The sequence below is a fragment of the Benincasa hispida genome, chromosome 5 (assembly GCF_009727055.1).
Source record: "Benincasa hispida cultivar B227 chromosome 5, ASM972705v1, whole genome shotgun sequence".
NCBI lineage: Eukaryota > Viridiplantae > Streptophyta > Magnoliopsida > Cucurbitales > Cucurbitaceae > Benincasa > Benincasa hispida.
Genome location: NC_052353.1, coordinates 30,079,969 through 30,104,675, shown reverse-complemented (window position 1 = coordinate 30,104,675; position 24,707 = coordinate 30,079,969). Strand labels below are relative to the sequence as shown.

General features: G+C 33.1%; 1 protein-coding gene and 1 pseudogene across 1 annotated transcript; both read right to left on the bottom strand.

Moving 5' to 3' along the window:
- Positions 1-5,463: 5,463 nt before the first annotated feature.
- On the bottom strand, positions 5,464-12,565 carry LOC120077290 (annotated as a pseudogene).
- Positions 12,566-12,680: 115 nt separating this feature from the next.
- LOC120077548 (7-deoxyloganetin glucosyltransferase-like) lies at positions 12,681-13,610 on the bottom strand. The gene has a single exon (XM_039031471.1). The coding sequence runs from the start codon at positions 13,575-13,577 to the stop codon at positions 12,681-12,683; it is 897 nt and encodes a 298-aa protein (XP_038887399.1). The 5' UTR covers positions 13,578-13,610.
- Positions 13,611-24,707: the final 11,097 nt, after the last annotated feature.

Below are 24,707 nucleotides of genomic sequence, written 5' to 3'. Positions count from 1 at the left end.
AAAATGCAATAGAAAAGTGACTCATCCAAAGACCTTGAGGTTATCTAGGTTAGGAGGATAATTAGTCCACTTTTTCTTAGGGGTAAGCAACTCTAAAGATGTGTGAGGGCACCTATTCAAGGTATACACTGTATAGGCTACAGCTTCTACCCAATTACTTTCCCCTAAGATAGCATCAGGGAGCAAACACCTAACCCTTTCTATTATGGTTCTGTTTAACCTCTCAGCAGCCCCATTTGGTATATATCTCATTGTTCTATACCTAGTTATACCATTATCACTACAAAATTTATCAAAGTGTTCATTACAAAACTCAAGCCCATTATCGGTTCCAAAGTATTTTTAACCTTTTAGATGTTTCATTTTCTATCATGGCTTTCCATTCCTTAAACTTCCCAAAGACTTAGTCCTTAGTTTTAAGAAAGAATATCCAGTTCTTCCTAGAAAAATCATCTATAAAGGTTAGAAAATACGTTGAGGCCTGGTGTAGGAGATGGTCCCCATAGGTCAGAATGGACATAATCCAATGTTCCTTTCGTGGTGTGCTGAGATTTTGTGAAACTTTTCCTTGTTGCTTTACCTAAAATGCAGTGTTCACAAAAGGAAAGGTGCTCACTGATACCTTTGGGCAGAATTCCATATGTGAACAGTGCTTACATCCCTTTTTCACTAATATGGGATAGTCTTTTGTGCCATAATTCAGCCTCTGCTAAGCTTTCTGTTGAAACCGTATAGGCACTTGTCATCATCTCTACTCCTCTCACGATGTAATGGTCATTGACCTTCTCATTAATCAACACAACTTTGGAATCCTTGATCACCTCAAGAATTGCAAATTTTCCTCTGCATTTACACCCAATGGATTCCAACATGCCCAGAGATATTAAGTTTCTCTTGAGCGAAGGTACATGTCTCATATTTCTTAAAAGCTTGATTGACCCATCCTTTAGCTTCAAGGATACTGAACCTTCTCTTTTGATCTTGTAGGATTTATTGTTTTCCATGTACACAGATTCTCCATCTATTTCCTTGTAAGTATTAAACCAAGGTCTGAAAGGTGTCATGTGATAGGTACAATCGGAGTCAAGTACCTAGTCATGCTTCCCAAGATGACTGATTTTGTTGGTTTTATTTTTGGTGTAGGCTAAGGCATCATAATAAAAGTAGGAACCTTCAACCATTGAAGCTTCAGGTTATTTTCCCTTCTGATCCTTCTCTTTTTCTTGGTTTTTCCTTTTCAGGCTGTAGCAATCTCTCATCAAGGGACCTTTCTTCTTGTAGTAGTTGCATCTCAGCTTGGTCTTAGGTTTGTGCTCTTCACCTGACTAGTTTTTATTCCCCTTAGACTGGTTCTGCTTGTTCTTTCCCTTGGTAAACAACCCTTCTACACTAGGTTGCTCCTTCTTGACTGACTGAAGTTCTAACTCTCTAGTTCTTAATGCTGAAATGATGGCATCAGTGGTAACTGATTCTCTGGCATATTTCAAGGCATTCTTCACCTTCTTATAGGCTTCGGGTAGAGAGTTGAATAGCACAAAAGCCTCATTCTCGTCGCCAATTTTCTCACCAAAGCTTTTGAACTCTAAGATATCCTCTTGAATTCATCCAAATTATCTGAAAGACGCTTGCCATAATCCAAATTGAACGTGAAGAACTTCTCTCTTAGATACATCTTGTTGGGGAGATCCTTGGTTGCGAAAAGACGTTCGAGCTTGACCCACATTTTGTAGGCCATGTCTTGATTAATTACTTGCCTCAAAATACTGTCACTGAGATTTCGAACCTGAGTCCCATATGTTGTAAGCTCTATGTCATCTCTTTCTTGTGCTGATATAGTGGATGGCAAAGTTGATAGGTCCAAAAAGGCCTTGTGTGCTATTTGTTGTCCAAGAATGACTTTGATTTTGGCGTTCCATAGGCCAAAATCGTCCTTCCTATCAAACTTCTCAATCTCATACCTTGCAACAACCATTTTTTTTTATCTAATCGAGTATCGAGTCTTGATTTCTTGAGAAACTTGATGCTCCAAGAAAGTTGACCTTAATGATCTTTAATCGCTCTAATACCACAAATTGTTGGGCTGACCATTCTTCACAAGGCCAAAATAATAAGGATCAACACTGGAAAGATAAATAAATGGCTCAGAAATATTATGCCAAATCCTCAATACTCAAAAATTGATACTTGACATCTTCCTACTTGATCCTCGATGAGAATTTCCTTCTTCGTCTGACGATCTCTGTTATATCCTCGATGGAACTCGATGATAACAAAACTAATACTTGATCGTACTTGACGGTTCTTAAATGATACTCGGTGCGACTTGAAGGTGAAAATGATGTACTTGAACCTACTCGATAGTGAAGAATCGATGCACGGTTGACTTGATATTCAGATTACTCGATGCAATTTGAAAGATAATTGAATGGCATGCGATTTGCAGTAAAGAAACACTTGTATGAACAAGAAAGATAAAGGAAAGAAGATGAAGAGACGATATTTACATGGTTCAACAAGCCTACGTCCACGGGAAGATCTGAATTCTTTTACTGATGAAGATTGCGTACAGATTTTGTTGTTTATAGAAAACTAAAGAAAAATGATGATAACTCTCTCTTTTGAATTTAAAATCAGTGGTATTTATAGAGTATACCAGCTGACCATTTACAAAGTTAGTTATAAACAAATGAAAACTGAGGTTTTTTAGTCAAAGCTTCTTAACATATTATTGATATGACACAAAATTAGCATCAGGTATCACTGATAGCAATAATCAATGATAGCTATATAGGTAAATGATTAAAAAGCCCGTAGACAACCCATAATTATTTCATGTTTCTTCTTCCAATTTTCTTAAATTGAAAATGATCACTGATAGCAGCTATTGATAGTAACAATTGATAGTAGCTATCAGTGATAGCCATTGATCGCTACTATTAGTTGTTATCAGTAATAGCTTTCAATTTGAGAAATATTAATATAACCTTAAAATAGTAACACTTGAAAGATCACCTTTTAATTTGCTATCAGTTTTCAATGGCTATCATTGATACACCTTGATCAATTGGAATCAAATTTGAAATATTAAAACATAAGGCTATAAGTGGGTATCAATGATAGACTCTTATAAGTAGTTAACAAATTTTGAAAGGAAACTATCATATTTCAAAGATTAACATTTAAAGCTATAAGTGATAGAAGTCTATCAATAAGAGGTCTAAGTGACTATCTCTTATATATACATAAGTCATATCATCAATATCATTAATATCATTCATTTTATTGATATATACCTAAGTCATATAACTGATATACGGATATCACTGATAGCTATGACTATCATTGATAGCTTCAATTAGTGGATATCACCGATAAATTTTAGTAGTGACTATCAATGATAGATTTTCATCAAATAGAATTGACTTTTATACCATTAACATCATCGATATATGGATATCACATAAGTTATATCACTGATACTTATATCACTTATATCGTAGTTATTGGTGATAGCTTCTATAATTGATAAAAATGTTATCTATAACTTCTGTCATTCTTTTTTAACATCAAATAACATGTTATCAGAATTGTTGATAGCTTCTATCACCTGATAACATACTATTAGTGATAACTTCTGGACATTCCACTTATACTTTAGTTCAAGAATGAACTTTATTAATTAAATTCACTAAGTGGATGTTAACTGTTAAAAAAATAATCAAAGTTTAAGCTGTCAATAATAGAAATTATTAGTGGATATCACTAATAGACTTTTATTAGTGACTATCGATTTTGAAAAATTAACACTCATAGCTATCAATGACTATTATTGAGAAACTTTTATCATGTTTATCAATAATGGACTTTTATCACCAATAGACTTCTATTACTGATATTACCTAAATTCGATATCGCTAATACATGAGTATGACCAATATCTATCTAAGTTCTATCACTAATATCACTAACAATTGTTATTATCAATACACAAATATTACGGTACACAAATACACAAATATTTCAAATTGTGCCCTTCATTTGGGTCATCTATGCCATTTTTTCAAATTTATTTATGATAGACATCATACTCTTAAAGTCCTATAAAAAAAAAAAAACTATTGGCCTGTTTGATATCATTCACATTTCTCAATTTTTGAGAAATAAACTTGTTTAATGACTATTCTAGTTTCTCATTTCAAACTTTTAAGAAATGTTCCTAAAACTAGTGCAAATTTGTGGACTAAAAAAAGTAGTTTTTTTCAAATCCGTTTTCATTTGCTATTTATATGTACTATGTCGTTATAATAATCAAATTTAATGATTGGCTTGTTCGTGTTAAATCACTTATGAATTGGATACTTTCAAGTCTTGAGTATAAAACCCAACCTCATAAATCTTATAGGAAAAAAAAAAGAAATAAGCAAAAATCAGATAAAGAAAAAAAATTAAAAAAAAAAGAAAGAAAGAGACGAAGCAAAAACAGGAAAAAAGAAGAAGCAAACACCGAAGATACAAAAGAAAAGAAAATAAAAAAAGAAAGAGAAAAAGCAAAAATTGGAGAAAGAAAATGAAATACCAAATAAATAATGGAAGAAGTAAAAACCAGAGGAAGGAAAGAAAAAAAAAAGAAAAAGGAAAAAAAGAAGGGAAAGAAGAAGGAGAGGAAACAAATAAAAAAATAAAAAAGAAAGAAAAGAAGTGAAAACTAGAAGGAAAAACCAGAGAAAGAAAAGAAAAGAAAAAAAGAAAAAAAGCAAAAAACCAAGGGAATAAGCCAGAGTACTAGATCTGAGCCTATGGTAACTTTGTACCTGTGGTGATTTTGTCCATATGTTGCGTGAATGCGTTTCAGTAGTGCCATCCAAGTCAGCGAGAGATTTCGGGACTGAAAGGAGCTAGAGTAACTGGGATTTAAAGGAACCTGAGCCTATGGTAAGAAGATAAGATGTATGTTTTTGGGACCCATCATACTACACACATAGGCTTTGGGTCATGTGTTGGGATGCTTAGTCCTTTTAAGGGCAGCTCTGTATACATGTATGAGGAGTGATGTTTATGCTATGTGTATTAAGAATACTCTACATTGACGAGGTTCAGGTAAAGGTATGGTGATGATTATACTTGTTTCCTGAGATTTATGTATTTATGCTTTATATGGTTTACTGAGCTTGTGTTTGGAATGTTATTGATTTGAATGATTTATCAACTCAAGATATCATTTATGAATTTGTTTTTTTAGAATTTAGATTTATACGGATTGATGATCTTCTGTTCAAATATTATTATGATACGAAACGTTTACATATTTATAGATTATGATTTATGATATGAAATATTTCTATAAAATCTATTTTCCTATAAACTACCACTCACTAGCTTTCTAGCTCATCCTTTTCTTTTTATTTTCTCCACCAAGTTGCTTCTGAGTTTCAATAAGATTCAAATGATACGAAGCTACCATCCCTACCCATTAGTTTGGTTCAACACTTGTTCTTGACAACACCAACTTGCTACCAAGCTTCTTTCTTTGGTTTGTGTTACAAATTCATGTGGCAAAATGGCTGAATCTCCCACAACTAAATCAGGCCTTGTAATCCATAGAAATGGCTTCTTGCTATTTGCTAATCCCCAAGCAAACTCAATTAATTGATGTGATGTCATAACTGTGATACTACCAAAGTTTACATAAATTACAGAATTTGGTTCCTTTGAATTCAACCATTCAATGCATTCAAATTCCTCCACCCAAAGATTAGACCCTATTGCTCTTTGTTTCTCATCTTCCATTTGCTTGACAAGTAAGTGAAGAGGACCAATTGCGTAAATAAGAGAATTGATGGAAGAGAGAGCCTTTAATACGTCCTCTTCAAGTGTATCGAATGTGTTCAATATAATTGCAGAAGCTTCTCTACATTGTTTCATCTTCTGAAGAATAAAATTGAACATGATATCATTTGGATCTGTTGTTTAATAAAAGTAGGAATATCCCTCAAACGTATATTCTTCATTCCTTCAGTCCATTCTATAGTTCTTTCCAGATATCCATCTGTCAAATAGCTTGAATCTGTGAACAAATAAATAAGATTAAATCCCAAATTAATTGAAAATTTTAAATTTAATAACTTTTTGTCTTCTATCTCTATAGAAGTAACAAGGTCTTCAACTTTAGCTTGTGATAATTTTTTCTGGTGCATGCGATGGAAACTCACGAATAAATAATCAACAAAAGATTATTTGATAGGAAACAAAATCACTTTTATTTGAAACTCTTCAAACTTGGTTCACACTTTTAATTGAACCCTCTTTGTGTGTTCTTTTCTACACACTTGGTCGCCATTTCAATACAAAATATCAATTCTATTTATAAGATTATCATGAACAAGTCTAAATCTATAACTCTCTAAACACATAAAAAACTTTTAAAGTCCTATATTTAATTTATTAACATATCTAACTCTCTCCAATATATGACCTTACCAACTTTTCATTAATTAAAATACCTAATTAACTCACATCTTTTAATTCATCTACAACTTATCTAATTAAAACATGTTTAATTTGCAACATCTCTCTTAAACATATTTTAAAAAAACTCCAAGCAAAGTTCTCAACTTACTAAACACATCAATTTTAAATGGCTTCATGAAAATATTTACAATTTGATCTTCAATCTTTACATGTTCAACTTGAACCTCCTTTCGTGAAATTCAATATCTGATAAACTGAATCTTGTATCAATGTGCTTAGCTCGATAATGAAACACTGGATTCTTTGTTAGAGCAATTGTTGACTTATTATCTACATTGATCACAGTTACATCATCTTCTAAAATTCCAACTATCTTTAGCAAATTCTTTAACCAAATGACATGACAAATACATGAGGCTGCATCAACATATTCTTCATAAGTAAATAATGTCATAATAGGTTGCTTTTTAGAACTCCAAATAAATGCAATATTACCAACAAAGAACACATATCCACTTGTACTTTTTCAATCATTAACATATCCAGTCCAGTCATTAACACAATAACCTTCAAGCTTGAATTCTTTAGATGAAGAATAAAATTATCTATAATCAAGCATACCTTTGAAGTAACAAAGAATTCTCTAGGAGATTCCATAAATCGATTCATCAATCCAATGCCGAAAAGAATATCTGGTTGTGTGCAATCAAATATCTCAAACTCCCAATTAAGCTTTTGAAATATGAAGGATCAACTACATCTCATTCTTCATATTTGGACAGCTTTATCCCAATTTCAATCGGAGTTATGACAGGATTAGAATTGATCGTCTCAAACTTCTCTAGAATTTCTCTAGTATACCGCTCTTGAGATATAAAAATACTTTCTTCTAATTACTTCACCTTAATGCCATGATATAATATGACATCAGTCCAATATCTGTCATTTCCAATTCTTAGATCATCGTCTTCTTGAGATCTTCAAACATACTTGCACAATTTCCTGTAAAAATTAAGTCATCCACATATAGACAAACCAACAAAATATCTCCACGATCATTAGTCTTAATATAAAGAGAATATTTATAAGGACATCTCAAATATCCATTGTCAAGGAAATATTTGTTGATTAAGCTATTCAAAATTCTAGGCACTTGTTTCAATCCGTACAATGCCTTCTTTAATTTCAAGATTTTATCTTGTTGACCTTTCACAGCATAGCCAAGAGGTTATTCTAAGTAGATTTATTCTTCTTCCAAATATCCATTCAAGAATGTTGGTTTAATATCCATTTGAAAGATCTTCCATTACTTTGAGTAATAAGTGCAATTAACAACCTTATGGTTTCCAACTAGGGATCAAATACTTCATGGTAGTCAATGTCTTTTCTTTGAGAGTAGCCTTTTGCAACTAATCTTGTCTTATGCCTCTCCACTTCTTCCTTTTCATTTATTTTTGTCTTGAATACCCATTTGACACCGACTTCTTTGTTTCCACTTGGAATAGTAGAAAGTTCCCATGTATCATTCTTCTTTATGGCCTTTATCTCTTCATCCATGCTAATCTTCCACTTTTCATTTTGCAAAGCTTTTTCAAAATTTGAAGGTACACCGTCACTAAATAGACAAAAAGGAGTAAGATTATTAAAATTTTGACTTAACTCTTCAGTCTCATCATATATGTATTGTAAACTTCTTATGTCACGAGGTTCTTCATTTGAACTTGCAGATGATGAAGGCGTGGTTTGTTGCGGAGTGATTGGTGACATTGGTGGTGTTCATGGAGAAACAATGTCACTAGACTCATCATCATCATTAGGGAAAAGTAACAACTTATAGTCTTTTGGTTCATCATTCCAATTCCATGTTGCTTCCTCATCAAACATAATATCTCTACTTACCACTGTCTTCTCTGTAGTAGGATTATAAAGCTTGTATCCTTTTGAATTTACATCATAGCCAACAAAAATATGCTTCTCACTTTTATCATCGAGCTTCCTATGCTTTTGATCAGGTATATGTGGATAAATGATACTTTCAAATACTCTTAAAAGAGTAATGGATGGTGTTTTTCTTGTCCATGCTTGTTGAGACGTTTTGTTCTACAAGCTTTTAGTAAGAGAATGATTGGACAAGTACACAACACATTCAACAACTTGCGCTCAAAATTCTGTTGGCATCTTCTTACTTTTCAACATGCTTCAAGGCATATTGAATATCATTCTGTTCTTCCTCTCAACAACACCATTTTGTTGAGGAGTCCATGGAACTGTCATAGGTCGATGAATTCCATTTTCTGCGTAAAACTTTTTGAATTCATTTGAAGTGAATTCTCCTTCCTATCTAATCTCAAGGATTTTATGTAATAACCACTTTCTTTTCTAACAAGAGCTTTAAATCGCTTGAACATGTCAAATACTTTTGATTTCTCCTTGAAAAAATGAACCCATATTTTTTGGCTGAAATCATCAATACATAATAAGAAATAATTATTCGTATTGAAAGAACTTAGTTTGGTCAGCCCAAAAAGATCAGTGTGAACTAACTCTAGCGGTCTCCTTGCTTTTGAAGAAGATTTTTATAGAAAACTTTTCCTTGTTTACTTGCCATAAAGATAACCTTCACAAAATTGATCTAGATGTTTGACATATGGAAGTCCATTCCTCATGTTCTTCCTCGCTAATAGCCTCAAGCCATCAAAGTTTTAATGCCCAAGTCTCAATTGCCAAATCCAAGATGGATCTTTCAAACATAACTTCAAACATTTATAAACAACAATTTTAATGTTTAGTAAAAACATCCCACTCTTCGTCATTTGCACTTTAGTAATCATATTACCACGATTATTCCTTATCGAAAGACTATAATCCTTCATCAAAATATTATAGCTTTCTTTAAGAGTTGCCTCAAACTCAAAATACTGTTTTTCATATCAGGCACATAATAAACATTAGAGGTAAACTCATGCATGCTTCCCATTCTTTATGTTGATCAAAATCTTATCTTTTTCTTTAACAGGAACTTTTGTGGCTTCAACAAATATGATATTACCATCAATTTTTGTGGCATCACCAAATATGATATTACCACCAACGGATTCATCAAGTTCCACAAACATTGACTTATATCCACACATGTGATTGCTTGCACCACTATCAAGATACCATGCATTGTTTTCACATGTTTCTTCACCTTTGCATGCTAGAAGCAAGGATGACTCACCGCTTTCTTCATCTTTCTCAGTATAATTTGCATTTTTTTCTACTTTATTCCTGCATTCACAGGAATAATTGCCAAATTTATCACAGTTATAACATTCAACCTGTCTTTTATCATACATTCTTTCATTTTTTTATCTTTCCCTATTTGACCTCGAATAGTTTTGTCTTCCACGACCTCTTGATGAATTAGAGTTTGAATTACTCTCATTAATTTTTTTTTTTACTGTAATTTTCTCGACCTCGACCTCTGAAATCACCACGTCCTCAACCCCGATTGCCTTATTCTTGGATAGCTTCTTTATCTCTCAACCACAACTTTAACTAAAAAAGTTGCTCAGTTGTCTATTTGTTCTTCTTGAGAAGCTTCTTTTTATGGGCTTGTAAGGAACCCATAAGTTGATCGACGGACATTATACTGAAGTCTTTTGTTTCTTCAATAGCTACAACGATAAAATTAAATATTTTCATCCAATGAGCGAAGTATCTTTTCTACACCTACTCGTCATTGATTGTCTCAACATATCTTTTCATTTCATTTACTACTGTTAGCAATCTTGAAATATAATCTGAAACAGATTCAAATTCCTTGATATGTAGTGATTCATAATCACCACTCAATTTTTGGATGTGAACCTTCTTGAGTCGATCTACTCCTTTGTATGTATGCTCCAAAATTTTTCATGCCTGATCTATAGTAGTTGCTCTAAAAATCTTCTCAAAATTTGGATCATCGATAACTTGATTCTTTGAAAGGAAGCAGAATCACTTTTATTTGAAAGACTCTTCAAACTTGGTTCACACTTTTAATTTAACTTTCTTTGTGTGTTTTTCTCTATACACTTGGTTGTCATTTTAAAACAAAATATGAATTCTATTTATAGGATTATCATGGGCAAGTCCAAATTTATAACTCTCACCTTAATTAAACACATAAAAAATCTTTAAAGTCCTATATTTAATTTACTAACGTATCTAACTCTCTCCAATACATGACCTTACCACCTTTCATCAATTAGTATACCTAATTAACTCACATCTTCTAATTTATCTATAACTTATCTAATTAAAACATGTTTAATTTTCAACAAGTCCCGTTTGATATCTATTTGAATTTTTTGTTATGTGTTTTTAAAAATCAAGCATAAAAAAATAATTGTTCTACATATAAGTTTCTATGTTCTCAACTTTCTACAAATATTTTCAAAAACCATGTAAAGCTTTAAAAATTAAAACAACCTAAATAATTTTCAATAACTTGTTTTTATTTTAGAAATTAACTAGGAGTTTAAATGTTTTTTTTTAAGTAGTACGTGAAAACCGTTATTGAAATAGTTAGGAATACAAGCATAAACTTGAAAAAATAGAAAACTAATAATAAAATTGTTACCAAAGAGGCTTTTAGTTATTGTACTTTAAGTTTTGTAGCAATCTACCCCTTAAATTTTAATGTGTAAAAGATTAGTATTATTTGCTTAGTTCAATAATTTCAAGAATTGGAATCGAACTATCAACCTTTGTTTTAGTAAATGATATATTGGATTGTAACAATTTAGTCTTTGTATTTTAAAATATATTATAATTACGTCCATATCATGAAAAAGTCCATTAATGTTAAATGTCAACTTTTATTATGCAACAATTGATTCTTTGTACTTTATAAAAACTTTTTAACCAATAATTAGTTTTGTCAAACAATACATATTACATAGGTAAGAAATCTCATTAAATCTTAATAATATTTTTGGCAACTTAAAATCTATCCCTAAAAAAAAAAAAAGAAAAAGAAAAAAAGATTAAGTATGGGGACCTAATTTAGTTACACATTAAAGTTATCCACAAACGAGTTGTTACAAAACTTAAAATTATATTGAGGATCACATAGGAGAAAGATGCAGACACTTCATATGGTATAAGAATGGAACCTCGATTTTTCTAATATAGTATGAGAGATCATGAAATCCAAACTGATTATTAGAAACGTGACATAAAATTTGTTCCATCGATCTCAAAACTAATTGGCAGCAAAAGAAGTATCATATATATCTTAATAAGATTTCGAGTCCCTTGATTTCTCTAATGTGAGATCCTCGACAAATATATAAAATGAAATTAGGATTCGACTAAAAATTGATAAACTTAAAGAGACACCATCTTGAGGGACATGTTTGAATCATTAAAACCTAAAGCATAGGAACAATTGAAATCATACCGCTGAGTGGGATCAACCCTTGGTTCATAAGCTTAGGATATTGTAAATAACCCAAGTAGACAGAGGCACCAGTCGTAAAGAACAATGCATAAGGAATCTTAAAACTGATTGGCAACTGAAACAGAGAAGAATATAGCAGCATCGCTAACAACACAGCTAACAGGTGGAATGCTGATAGAAGTAGAAGCATTCAAGTTTAGTTGAGAAATAAGGCCAGACAATCGAGCTAAGCATTTCTTGTTGATGGATTTACAGAGTGCAGTGATATCTTGGGTGGAATTGGCCTCCGAGTACGGAAGGCTGTCGCGATAGTTCTGAATTGAAAATCTTGCAAGCCATTGAGAGAATCGGGGCCTCTCGATTGGAGAAGACGCCGATGATTGTACCAAAATAAGTTTAATCTAAGGTATTTGACACTCTAATACCAAAATAAATCTAAGGTATTTGAGTTTAATCTCTAAATTGCTCGATAAATTTTGTGAAATATTGTGACCAATTTATAATAGGGTGCACATAAAATAATACAATAAATACTCCGGAAGTATAGAAGATATAACAATATAGCCAGATATGATATTAAAATACAGAATCTAATGATATGTGGTTTATCCCAAAGTACTATAGAAGTTCCTTAATAATATAGATCATGAAAAGTAGTGATACATCCATAAAGTCTTGAAATACAAAACATTTAACTAAAGTATCTATATATTTATGTAAATACAGTAAGTTACAAGGAAACAACCCTAGAATCTATTTATAAATTTGGAGTGGTACAATGAAATCACTTTACTTTTGATAGAAGAACTTCCTTAATGAATTTATCCAGTTGTTTCCAAGAAAAACAACCAACTTCATATGCTTCTTCAGCTTTACTTTCCAAATTCATAACATTCTCCTTCATTTCCTTACCCTTTTCTCCATCCATTAACTCTCTCACAAGCTTCTCAACTTCATTTCTTTTCACATTCTTATCAATTTCCATTCCAATCCCCCACTCACTGCAACAATAATGACAATTTGTTTGTTGTTCAGTAAAGAAAGGCCATGAAATCATTGGAACTCCAGCACATATACTTTCAATTGTTGAATTCCATCCAATATGTGTTAAAAACCCTCCAATTGAAGAATGGTTCAACACTTGTTCTTGACAACACCAACTTGCTACCAAGCTTCTTTCTTTGGTTTGTGTTACAAATTCATGTGGCAAAATGGCTGAATCTCCCACAACTAAATCAGGCCTTGTAATCCATAGAAATGGCTTCTTGCTATTTGCTAATCCCCAAGCAAACTCAATTAATTGATGTGATGTCATAACTGTGATACTACCAAAGTTTACATAAATTACAGAATTTGGTTCCTTTGAATTCAACCATTCAATGCATTCAAATTCCTCCACCCAAAGATTAGACCCTATTGCTCTTTGTTTCTCATCTTCCATTTGCTTGACAAGTAAGTGAAGAGGACCAATTGCGTAAATAAGAGAATTGATGGAAGAGAGAGCCTTTAATACATCCTCTTCAAGTGTATCAAATGTGTTCAATATAATTGCAGAAGCTTCTCTATATTGTTTCATCTTCTGAAAAATAAAATTTAGCATGATATCATTTGGATCTGTTGTTCTAATAAATGTAGGAATATCCCTCAAACGTATATTCTTCATTCCCTCAGTCCATTCCATAGTTCTTTGTGGATATCCATATGTCAAATAGCTTGAATCTGTGAACCAATAAATAAGATTAAACCCCAAATTAATTGAAAATTTTAAATTTAATAATTTTTTGTCTTCCATCCCCATAGAAGTAACAAGGTCTTCAACTTTGGCTACTCATAATTTTGTCGAGAGCATGCAATGGAAACTCACAAATAAATAACCAACAAAAGATTATTCGAGAGGAAACAAAATCACTTTTATTTGAAAGTTTTCAAATTTGGTTCACACTTTTAATTGAACTCTCTTTGTGTGTTCTTTTCTACACACTTAGTCGTCATTTCAATACAAAATATCAATTCTATATATAGGATTATCATGGGCATGTCTAAATCTATAACTCTCTCAACACATAAAAAACCTTTAAAGTCCTATATTTAATTTATTAACATATCTAACTCTCTCCAATATATGACCTTACCAACTTTTCATTAATTAAAATACCTAATTAATTCACATCTTTTAATTCATCTATAATTCATCTAATTAAAACATGTTTAACCTACAACATCCCCCCTTAAACATATTTTCTAAAATCTTCAAGCAAAGTTCTTAACTTATTAAATACATCAACTTTGAGTGGCTTTGTGAAAATATCTGCAGTTTGATCTTCAATCTTCACATGTTCAACTTGAACCTCCTTTCTTGAAATTCAATATCTGATAAAATGAATCTTGTATTAATGTGCTTACTGCGGTTATGAAACATTGGATTCTTTGTTAGAGCAATTGTTGACTTATTATCACATCATATTCAAAAATTCGAACTATCTTTAGCAAATTCCTTAACTAAACTACATTACAAATACATGAGGCTGCAACAACATATTCTGCCTCACAAGTAAATAATGTCATAATAGGTTGTTTCTTAGAAATCCCAGTAAATGCAATATTACCAAGAAAGAACACGTATCCCCTTGTACTTTTTTTGTCATTAACATCTCCAATTCAGTCATTAACACAACAACCTTCATGCTTGAATTATTTAGATGAAGAATAAAATAATCCATAGTCAAGCATACCTTTGAGGTAACGAAGAATTCTTTTTGCCACTTTCAAACGAGTAATTATAGGAGTTTCTATAAATTGATTCACCAATCCAACACTGAAAAGAACATTTGGTCATGTGCAATAAAAAATCTCAAACTCCCAATTAAGCTTTTGAAATATGAAGGATCAACTGTATCTCATTCTTCATATCTGGACAACTTTATCCCAATTTCAATCGGAGTTGTGTCAGGATTAGAATTGATCATCTTGAACTTCTCTAGAATTTCACTAGTATATCGTTCTTGAGAGATAAAAACACCTTCCTCTGACTGTTTCACCTCATTGCCAAGATAATGTGACATCAGTCTAATATCTGTCATTTCCAAATTTTGGGTCATTGCCTTCTTGAGATCTTAAAATATACTTCTACAATTTTGCTGTAAAAGTTAAGTCATCCACATCCAGACAAACCAACAAAATATCTCCACGATCATTAGTTTTAATATAAAGAGAATATTCATAAAGACATCTTAAATACCCATTGTCAAGGAAATATTTGTTGATTCTGTTATTCCATATTCAAGGCGCTTGTTTCAATTCGTACAACGCCTTCTTTAATTTCAAGACTTTATCTTGTTAACCTTTCACAACATAACCAAGAGGTTGTTCTAAGTAGATTTATTCTTCTTCCAAACATCCATTCAAGAATTTTGGTTTAACATCCATTTGAAAGATCTTCCATTTACTTTGAGCAACAAGTGCAATTAACAACCTTATAGTTTTCAATTGGGTAACAAATTCTTCATGGTAGTCAATGCCTTTTCTAAAAATAGCAGCCTTTTGCAACTAATCTTGTTTTATGCCTTTCTACTTCTCCCTTTTCATTTTTTTTTATCTTGAATACCCATTTGACACTGACTTCTTTCTTTCCACTTGGAATAGTAGAAAGTTGCCATTTGAAAGATCTTCCATTTACTTTGAGCAACAAGTGCAATAAAAAACCTTATGGTTTCCAAATGGGGAAAAAATTCTTCATGGTAGTTAATGCCTTTTCTTTGAGAGTAGCCTTTTGCAATTAATCTTGTCTTATGCCACTCTACTTCTCCCTTTTCATTTGTTTTTGTCTTGAATACCCATTTGACACCGACTTCTTTCTTTCCACTTGGAATAGTAGAAAGTTTCCATTTGAAAGATCTTCCATTTAGTTTGAGAAACAGGTGCAATTAACAACCTTATGGTTTTCAAGTGTGGAACAAATTTTTCATGGCAATCAATGCCTTTTCTTTGAGAGTTACATTTGGCAACTAATCTTGTGTTATGCCTCTCCACTTCTCCCTTTTCATTTCTTTTTGTCTTGAATACCCATTTGACACCGACTGCTTTCTTTCCACTTGGAATAGTAGAAAGTTTCCATGCATCATTCTTCTCTTTGACCTTTATCTATTTATCCATGGCAGTCGTCCACTTTTAGTCTTGCAAAACTTCTTCAAAATGCAAAGGTACGCTGTCACCAAATAGACAAAAAAGAGTAAGATTATTAAAACTTTAACTTAACTCTTCAATCTCATCATATATGTCTCATAAACTTCTCATGCCACGAGGTCCTTCACTTGAACTTGCAAATGATGAAGATGCACTTTATTGTGGAGTGATTGCCGACTTTGGTAGTGTTGATGTAGAAACAATGTGACTAGACTCATCCTCATCGTCACGATAAAGTAAAAACTTATAGTCTTTTGGTTTATTATTCCAATTCCATGTTGCTTCCTCATCAAACACAACATCTCTACTTACCACTGTCTCTTTATAGCATCATTATAAAGCTTGTAACCTTCTGAGCTTGCATGATAGCCAACAAAAATTTGCTTCTCACTTTTATCATCGAGCATCCTATACTTTTGATAAGGTATATGTACATAAGCGATACTTCCAAATACTCTCAAATAAGTAATGGACAATTTTTTTTTCGTGTTCATGCTTGTTGAGGCATTTTCTTCCACAACTAGTAAGAGAATGATTGGACAAATATACAACACATTCAACAACTTGTGCCTAAAATTCTTTTGCCATCTTCTTACTTTTCAATATGCTTCAAGCCATATTGAGTATTGTTCTGTTCTTCCTCTCAACTACACCATTTTGTTGAGGAGTCCATGGAACTGTCATAGGCTGATAAATTCTATTATCTGCACAAAAATTTCTGAAGTCATTTGAAGTGAATTCTCCTTCCTGTGTAATCTCAAGGCTAGGTAATAATCACTTTCTTTTTCGGCAAGAGTTTTAAATCTCTTGAACATGTCAAATATTTCCGATTTATCTTTGACAAAATAAACTCAATTCTTTTGGCTGAAAAAAACAATACATAATAAGAAATAATTATTCTTATTGAAAGAACTTGGTTTGGTCAGCCCACAGAGATTAGTGTGAACTAACTCTAGCGGTCTCCTTGCTCTTGCAGAAGATTCTTATAGAAAAATTTTCCTTGCTTGCTTGCCAAAAAGATAACCTTCAAAAAATTGATATGGGTGTTTTACATATGGTAGTCTTTTCCCCATGTTTTTCCTTGTTAACAGTCTTAAGCCATCAAAGTTTAAATGCCCAAGTCTCAAGTGACAAATCCAAGATGGACCTTTCAAACATAACTTCAAACAATTAGTAACATCAGTTTGAATGTTTAATAAAAACATTCTATTCTTCGTCATTTTCATTTTAGCAATCATATTACCATGATCATCACTTATCGAATGACTATAATCCTTCATAAAAATATTATAGCCTTTCTTTAAGAGTTGTCCTAAACTCAAATTATTGTTCTTCATATCAGGCTCACAATAAACATTAGAGGTAAACTCATGCTTCCCATTCTTCAAGTTGATCAAAATCTTCCATTTTCCTTTAACAAGAATTTTGGTGGCATCACCATATATGATATTACCACAAACAGATTCATCAAGTTCCACAAACATTGACTTATATCCACATATGTGATTGCTTGCACCACTAACAATATACCATGCATTGTTTTCACATGTTTCTTCGTCTTTGAATGCTAGAAGCAAAGATGACTCACCGCTTTCTTGATCTTTCTCAACATAATTTGCATTTTCTTCTAATTTATTCCTGCATTCCTAGGAATAATTGCCAAATTTATCACAGTTATAACATTCAAACTGACTTTTATCATAACTTCTTTCATTATTTGATCTTTCTCCATTTGACCTCAGATAATTTTGTCTTCCACGACCTTTTGATGAATTAGAGTTTGAATTACTCTCATCAAATTTTCTTTGACTGTAATTTTCTCGATCGCGATCTCTGAAATCACCACGTCCATGATTGTTACCACGTCCTCGACCTTGATGGACCTGGTTCGTTCCATGATGAGTTACGCTCAGTTACCAAATTCTTTTTAGGGACATGTAGTTAGGGTTGTGTTGTATATTTTGAACATAGTTCCCTCGAAACTGAAACGCCTTATGAGCTCTGGATGGGACGTAAAGAAAATTTACATCACTTCAGAATTTGGGGTTGTCCAGCACATGTTTTGGTGCAAAATCCTAAAAAGCTGGAACATAGTTCAAAAGTATGTCTATTTGTAGGCTACACAAAAGAAACAAAAGGTGGTTTCTTTTATGAGCCTCATGAAGATAAAGTGTTTGTATCGACAAATGCAACCTTCCTAGAAGAAGATTATATAAAGAATCATCAACCTTGTAGTAAGCTAGTAAGAGAAGAAATGTGTACAGAGAAACGACAAATGTATCAACAAGAGTTATTGATTGAGCAGGTCCTTCAACAAGAGTTATTGATAGAGTAGGTCCGTCAACAAGAGTTGTTGATGAAATTGATATTTCACATCCTTCTCAAGAGTTGAGAATGCCTCGTCGTAGTGGGAGGGTTGTGCAACAGCCTGACCGGTACATAGATTTAACTGAAACTCAAGTTATCATACCAGATGATAGTTGATGACATATAGAAATGCATGTCATCTTAGGCCTTTTACTTAGAATTATGAAGGTTGTTAGGCAGAATATGCGGCAATCATGTTAGGAATTCACGAGAAAATAAGCTTGCGTGGATCAACATGTCGAATCTCAGCTAACCCATTATTTTGTGTTAATTATACGTTCAATGTTCTATTTTTGTAGCTAATGCAGGAAATGAATGCAAATGCAAAAATCAGACCACCGCATAGACGACCGCATGCGGGAAAAACACTTCATCGCAGAGGAAAATGCATCGATCAATGCATGGATGTTGCGGTAATCAGCCGTATACGTCCATCGCATGGGATTTGTGTTCGTCAAACGATTGCGATCATCATGTAGAGTTGCGGTATTAAGCGAATGCGGACATTGAATGATTGCAGCTACGCGACAATGCATTATAATGGGATCAACACAAGGTAGGTGGAATGAACGCATCAACGCATCTACCTCGAGAAAAACCAAAAGATGATGTTTACATTTCACCTACCACGTCGTTAGTGGCAGAGGTTCAGAAAGGACTAACGCATCGAATGTCAGACTCAGAGCAGTCCAATTAATGTTGTCGGCGACCCAAGCTCTATAAATAGAAGCCGATGAGCAGAAATTAAAGTTATCCAAGGTTTTCATCTAAAGTTCGCCTAGGGTGGATCCTTGTGATCCAAACAAACGCGTGAAAAGAAGTTGAGAGTTCTTCACCTCCTGCATCCATTCTGAGTGTCGACCGGAGCTAGATCTCGAAAGAGTCAGCTCCTCCACTCGGCCATGGCACCACCGGTAACCTTAACGCACATCTGCTAGAAGCAAATCTTTGCTTCCAGCCAGACGTTTCCTTTTCCTTTCTTTTCTCATATTGTATTGTATGACATTTTAGAATTAAGGAATTAATACAATTTGTTTTCAATGCATTTCTCTGTTCCTTCGACTCCATCTTCATCTTCTTTGCTTAGCATCTTTACTTTCATCGCAACACTTAGTGGGATTGCTTGGGTATCGCATACTTAGTCATGTGGATTAGGGATATGAAGCATGTAGCAACCCACTGAGAGGTGTGTGTTACGTGAGAGTGTGAGTAACCTTATTTGCTTAGTGTGAAGCTGCGACAACGCCTGTTTATAGGCTAACGCATTGCTTGTCTATGAGTAAAGTCAGCAACAACCAACTGCCCAAGAGGGTAAGTGGTTGATCGCATTAAGAAATGTATGCATTGTTCACTAAAGATAGGAATAATCTTAGGTCAACCAAGTTCATGCGATTACCTTGTTCTTTAAACGCATCATTCATCATTTAGGTATACTTGAGAGAGTAGTCTAAAACCCAAATCTAAGATTCGAGAGAGTAGATTGGAAAGCATAGGCAAGAATGGAGATCTTAGAGATAAGCTCTGATTGCTTCACACAACGTATGCACCCTACAGATTGGATTTGCATGCGTCCAGGAAGTAGGACAAGGGTTTATGCGGCGGCCACGCTCATGCAGCGAGAGCTAGTGAGTTGGTTATGGAGGTCTAGGCAGGCATAAGCTTCTCGGAAATCTCGCAGATACACCGCATACGTCCTAGAGTTGGGTTCATATGTGTGTAGCACGATTGCATGGTTCGCATTGACTAGGGTTGTCCTTGCGGTCACTCTTAAGGGTCGCAATGAAATCATCTCTGCATTTTATCTATTTTCCCACACATTTATTTCATGTCAATGTCTGTCGCATCTCTACCTTTCATGCATATTCTCATTGCGTTGTCTGTTAGATAAGAGTAGGAGTAGGATTAACTTAGCAACATCCCTTCCATTCTTTTATTTAAACCGCCGCATGCACATTACCGCATACATATAGCTACAAGTCCCTGTGTTCGACCTCGAATTACTCGATAAACTTGCGTTGGAATTATACTTTGTTCCAGCATAAGAAAACTTGTGGCAGGATGCATGGTCATCGCATACATTTGTTAATGCATTATCAGTCCAATGCATGACCATCGTGTTGGCTTTTTGGCCCTTAATCTCAAATTAATTAATTAATCAATTTGTTGATGATAACAAACTCAATTTTATATTTCTGAAAGTCTTAGTGTTTTAATATGTCCATAGCATAGAGTTCGGAACAACAATTTCAACACCTCTTGAATCACTCAAATCGGAGCTAAAACGAAGACGATATGACCGAAACAAGTCTATAGAGAAAATACTGTGGTGGATGACATGGCATAACTAGACCATTTATGTGTAGACATGTGGCAATATATTGGTTGAATGGTAGATCATTAAGAGATTAACATATGATGAACTTTTGATTTTTGGATTGTTTTAAAATAAAAAATTGAAATTTAAAAGAAATTTAAAAGAAAAATAAATTTAATATTATTTTATGTTTATAACGGCTAGTTTTTTATACATGGTATGTTTTTTTATTTTTGGATTGACTTTAAAGAGAATGAATTTAAAAAGAAAATGAATTAAAAGGAAAATGAATTTAATATTATTTTATGTTTGTGTCTAACGGCTAGTTTTTGACACATCGTATGTTTTTTTATTAATTTAAAAAAGAAAATGAATTTCAAAAGAAAAGGAATTTAATATTATATTTTATTTGTATCTAACAACTAGTTTAGTTTAAAATCTCCACAATTAATTTTATTTTCCAAAATCCAATTGTCCAAATTAATTGTGGTTTCTAAAAATTTTTCCATCTATATATAAACCATCTTCCTCTCCAAATTTTGTACTAACAAATTTTACATTTCATAATCCTCCAAAACTCAAAAGTTCTATTATTGCTCTCTCTAAGTTCCCAATTTTTTTATTCATCTTATTCCTGAGAGAGAGTTATTGTATTGTGACGATAAATTTGTTGAGTGCTTAAACTTGTAAATCCACTCTAGTGAGAGTTGTATTGTGTTCTTCAAAAATTCTAATATTTGTAACGGTTTGATCCTAAATCGTGGAAAGGATCAGGTTTGCTCTTGAACCCATAAAAGGAGTGATGGTGTAACGGTTGGGCTCTAATCCGTGGAAAGAGTCGGAAAAATTTTATTCAATTTCCAAGAGGCGCTTGGGGAGTGGAGTAGGTCAAGTTTGACCGAACCACTATAAAAATTACGGTGTCTTTTTCTCTAACTCTTTCCTTTTTATTTTTGCAATTAATTTAAGCAATTTATTGTATGTTTTAGTTTATTCTTATTTATTTTCTAAAATTTGATAGAATTAAATTATCACATTTTTTGTCATCTTATTTGTTGCATAATTTGAATTTTTCTTATTATTTATAAAAAGTGTATTAATTAGTTTAATTGGGTTAATTTAGAAAAAAAAGTTTAATTAAACCCTATTCACCCCCTATAGGGTTGCCACATCGATCCAACAATTGATATCAGAGCGGGTTGCTCTTCTTGAAATATTTATTTCTTGATAAACTTAATTGTTTTTGAGCTGTGGCAACATTAGGTTTTATCCCTTTTACCGATAGTCAATCTATTACAAAGCCTCCTTTCTTTAATGGTACTAATTATAGTTATTGGAAAAATAGAATGAGATTTTTCTTGCTTTCTATTGATTATGATTTATGGGATATTGTTGAGGAAGGTTTTAAAATTCCAACAAAAGATGTTGATGGTGTTAGCACTATAAAACCTAAGGAAGAATGGTCAATAAATGAAAAGAAAACATACTCTTTAAATGCCAAAGCTATTAATTGCTCATTTTGTGCTTTGAATGAAGTTGAGTATAATAGAGTGTCTATTTGAAAAACCGCTAAAGAGATAAGGGATAAATTAGAAATTACTCATGAAGAAACTAGTCAAGTAAAAGAAACAAAGATTGACATGTTAGTTCATCAATATGAAATGTTTAAAATTGATGAAAATTAAGCTATTTCCGATATGTTTATTAGATTTACTAACATTGTCAATGCTTTAGAAGGACTTGGGAAAAAGTACTCAAATCTTGAGAAGATAAAGAAGCTATTATGGTCTTTGCCTAAACAATGGGAGCTTAAAGTCACCGCCATTCAAGAGGCAAAGGATCTCAAATCTCTCTCCATTGATGAACTCACGGGCTCGTTGTTGACGCAGAGATAAAGATCAAGAAAAACATGGAGGATGAGAGCAAAAAGGATGAGGTAATATGCTATGAATGCAAGAAGTCGGGTCATATTAGAACTGATTGTTCTTTTCTTAAATCATCCAAGAAATCCAAGAAGAAAGCAATGAAAGCTACTTGGGATGATAGCGATGAAATCGAAAGTGGGAGTGATAATGAAGAAGTGGTCAATTTTTGCTTCATGGCTCATAGTGACAAAGAGGATGAACAAAATGATGAGGTAACTCTAGAACCTCTTTCTTATAATGAATTGTTCGGAGCTTTTGAAAATATGCAAAATGATTTAGAAAAAACTTCAATTTCTAAGTATGTTGTGCTTAAAAAGAAATACAATGTCTTATCTAGTAAAAATAAGTCTTTAGTTGAAGAAAATTGCTTGCTTAAAAGAGAATGAGCATGATGCTATGCATATTGATGAAATGAATATCTCTTGTGACAAGCATGCTTTCATTGTGATGAGAAAAATTCCTTGCTTGACAAAGTTAAATTTCTTGAGCATGATAGTTGTGAAAAAGATAATTTGATTAAATTACTCATGGAAAAGGAATTTAATGTTTTACAAGAACTTGATAAGGCTAAAGAATCTATTAAAATGTTGACAATAAGTGCTCAAAGATTAGACAAGATAATTGAAGTAGGCAAGCCTTTTAGTGATAAAAGAGGTTTAGGCTATATTGATGAATGTTCTACTCCTTAAGATCTAAAACTATTCTTGTTTAAAGCATCTCATAATATGCCTAAGTTCCCAATTTTTTTATTCATCTTATTCCTGAGAGAGAGTTATTGTATTGTAAGATAAATTTGTTGAGTGCTTAAACTTGTAAATCCACTCTAGTGAGAGTTGTATTGTGTTTCTTCAAAAATTCCAAATATTTGTAACGGTTTGATCCTAAATCGTGGAAAGGATTGGATTTACTCTTGAACCCATAAAAGAAGTGGTGGTGTAACGGTTGGGCTTTAATCCGTGGAAAGAGTCGGAAAGATTTTATTCAAATTCCCAAGAGGCGCTTGGGGAGTGGAGTAGGTCGAGTTTGACCGAACCACATAAAAAATTACGGTGTCTTCTTCTCTAACTCTTTTCCTTTTTATTTTTGCAATTAATTTAAGCAATTTTTGTATTTTTAGTTTGTTTTTATTTATTTGCTAAAATTTGATAGAATTAAATTATCACATTTTTTGTCATCTTATTTGTTGCATAATTTGATTTTTTCTTATTATTTATAAAAAGTGTATTAATTAGTTTAATTGGTTAATTTAGAAAAAAAAAGTTTAATTAAACCCTATTCACCCCCTTATGGGTTGCCATATCGATCCAATACATCGACGCGTGACTATCAACGCATATCTTAGGAACATCGTAACGCATGACCATCGATGCAAGTAAAATTGACTTCTTTTCACACGTTTGTCTGGATTGCAAGGATCCGCCCTAGGCAAACCTCAGGCGAAAACCTTGGATAACTTGAAATTTCTGCTCGTTGGCTTCTAATTTATAGAGCTTGGGTCGCCGACAGCATTAATTGAACTGCCTCTGAGTCTGATGTTCGGCGCGTTAGTCCTTTCTGAACCTCTGCCACTAACGGCATTGTAGGTGAAATGTCAACATCATCTTTTGGTTTTTCTCGAGTTAGATACGTTGATGCGTTCATTCCACCTACCTTGCTTTGATCCCATTAGAATGCGTTGTCGCGTAGCCACAATCATTCAATGGCCGAATTCGCTTAATACCGCAACTCTACATGATGACCGCAATCGCTCGACGAGTGCAACTCCCATGCGATGGACGCATACAGATTAGCGCAACATCCATGCGTTGATCGATGCATTTGCCTTTGCGATGGAGTGTTTCTCTGCATGCGGTTGTCTACGCGGTGGTCCGATTTCCGCGTTTGCGTTCATTTCCTGCATTAGCTACAAAAATAGAACATTGAACGCATAATTAACGCAAAATAATGGGTTGGCTGAGATTCGATATCTGATCGATGCAAGCTCATTTTCTCGTGAATTCCTAACATGATTGCCTCATATTCT

Excerpts from the sequence above, each read along its gene's own strand:
- LOC120077548 (XM_039031471.1), bottom strand. The coding sequence starts at position 13,577 with ATGGAATGGACTGAGGGAATGAAGAATATACGTTTGAGGGATATTCCT.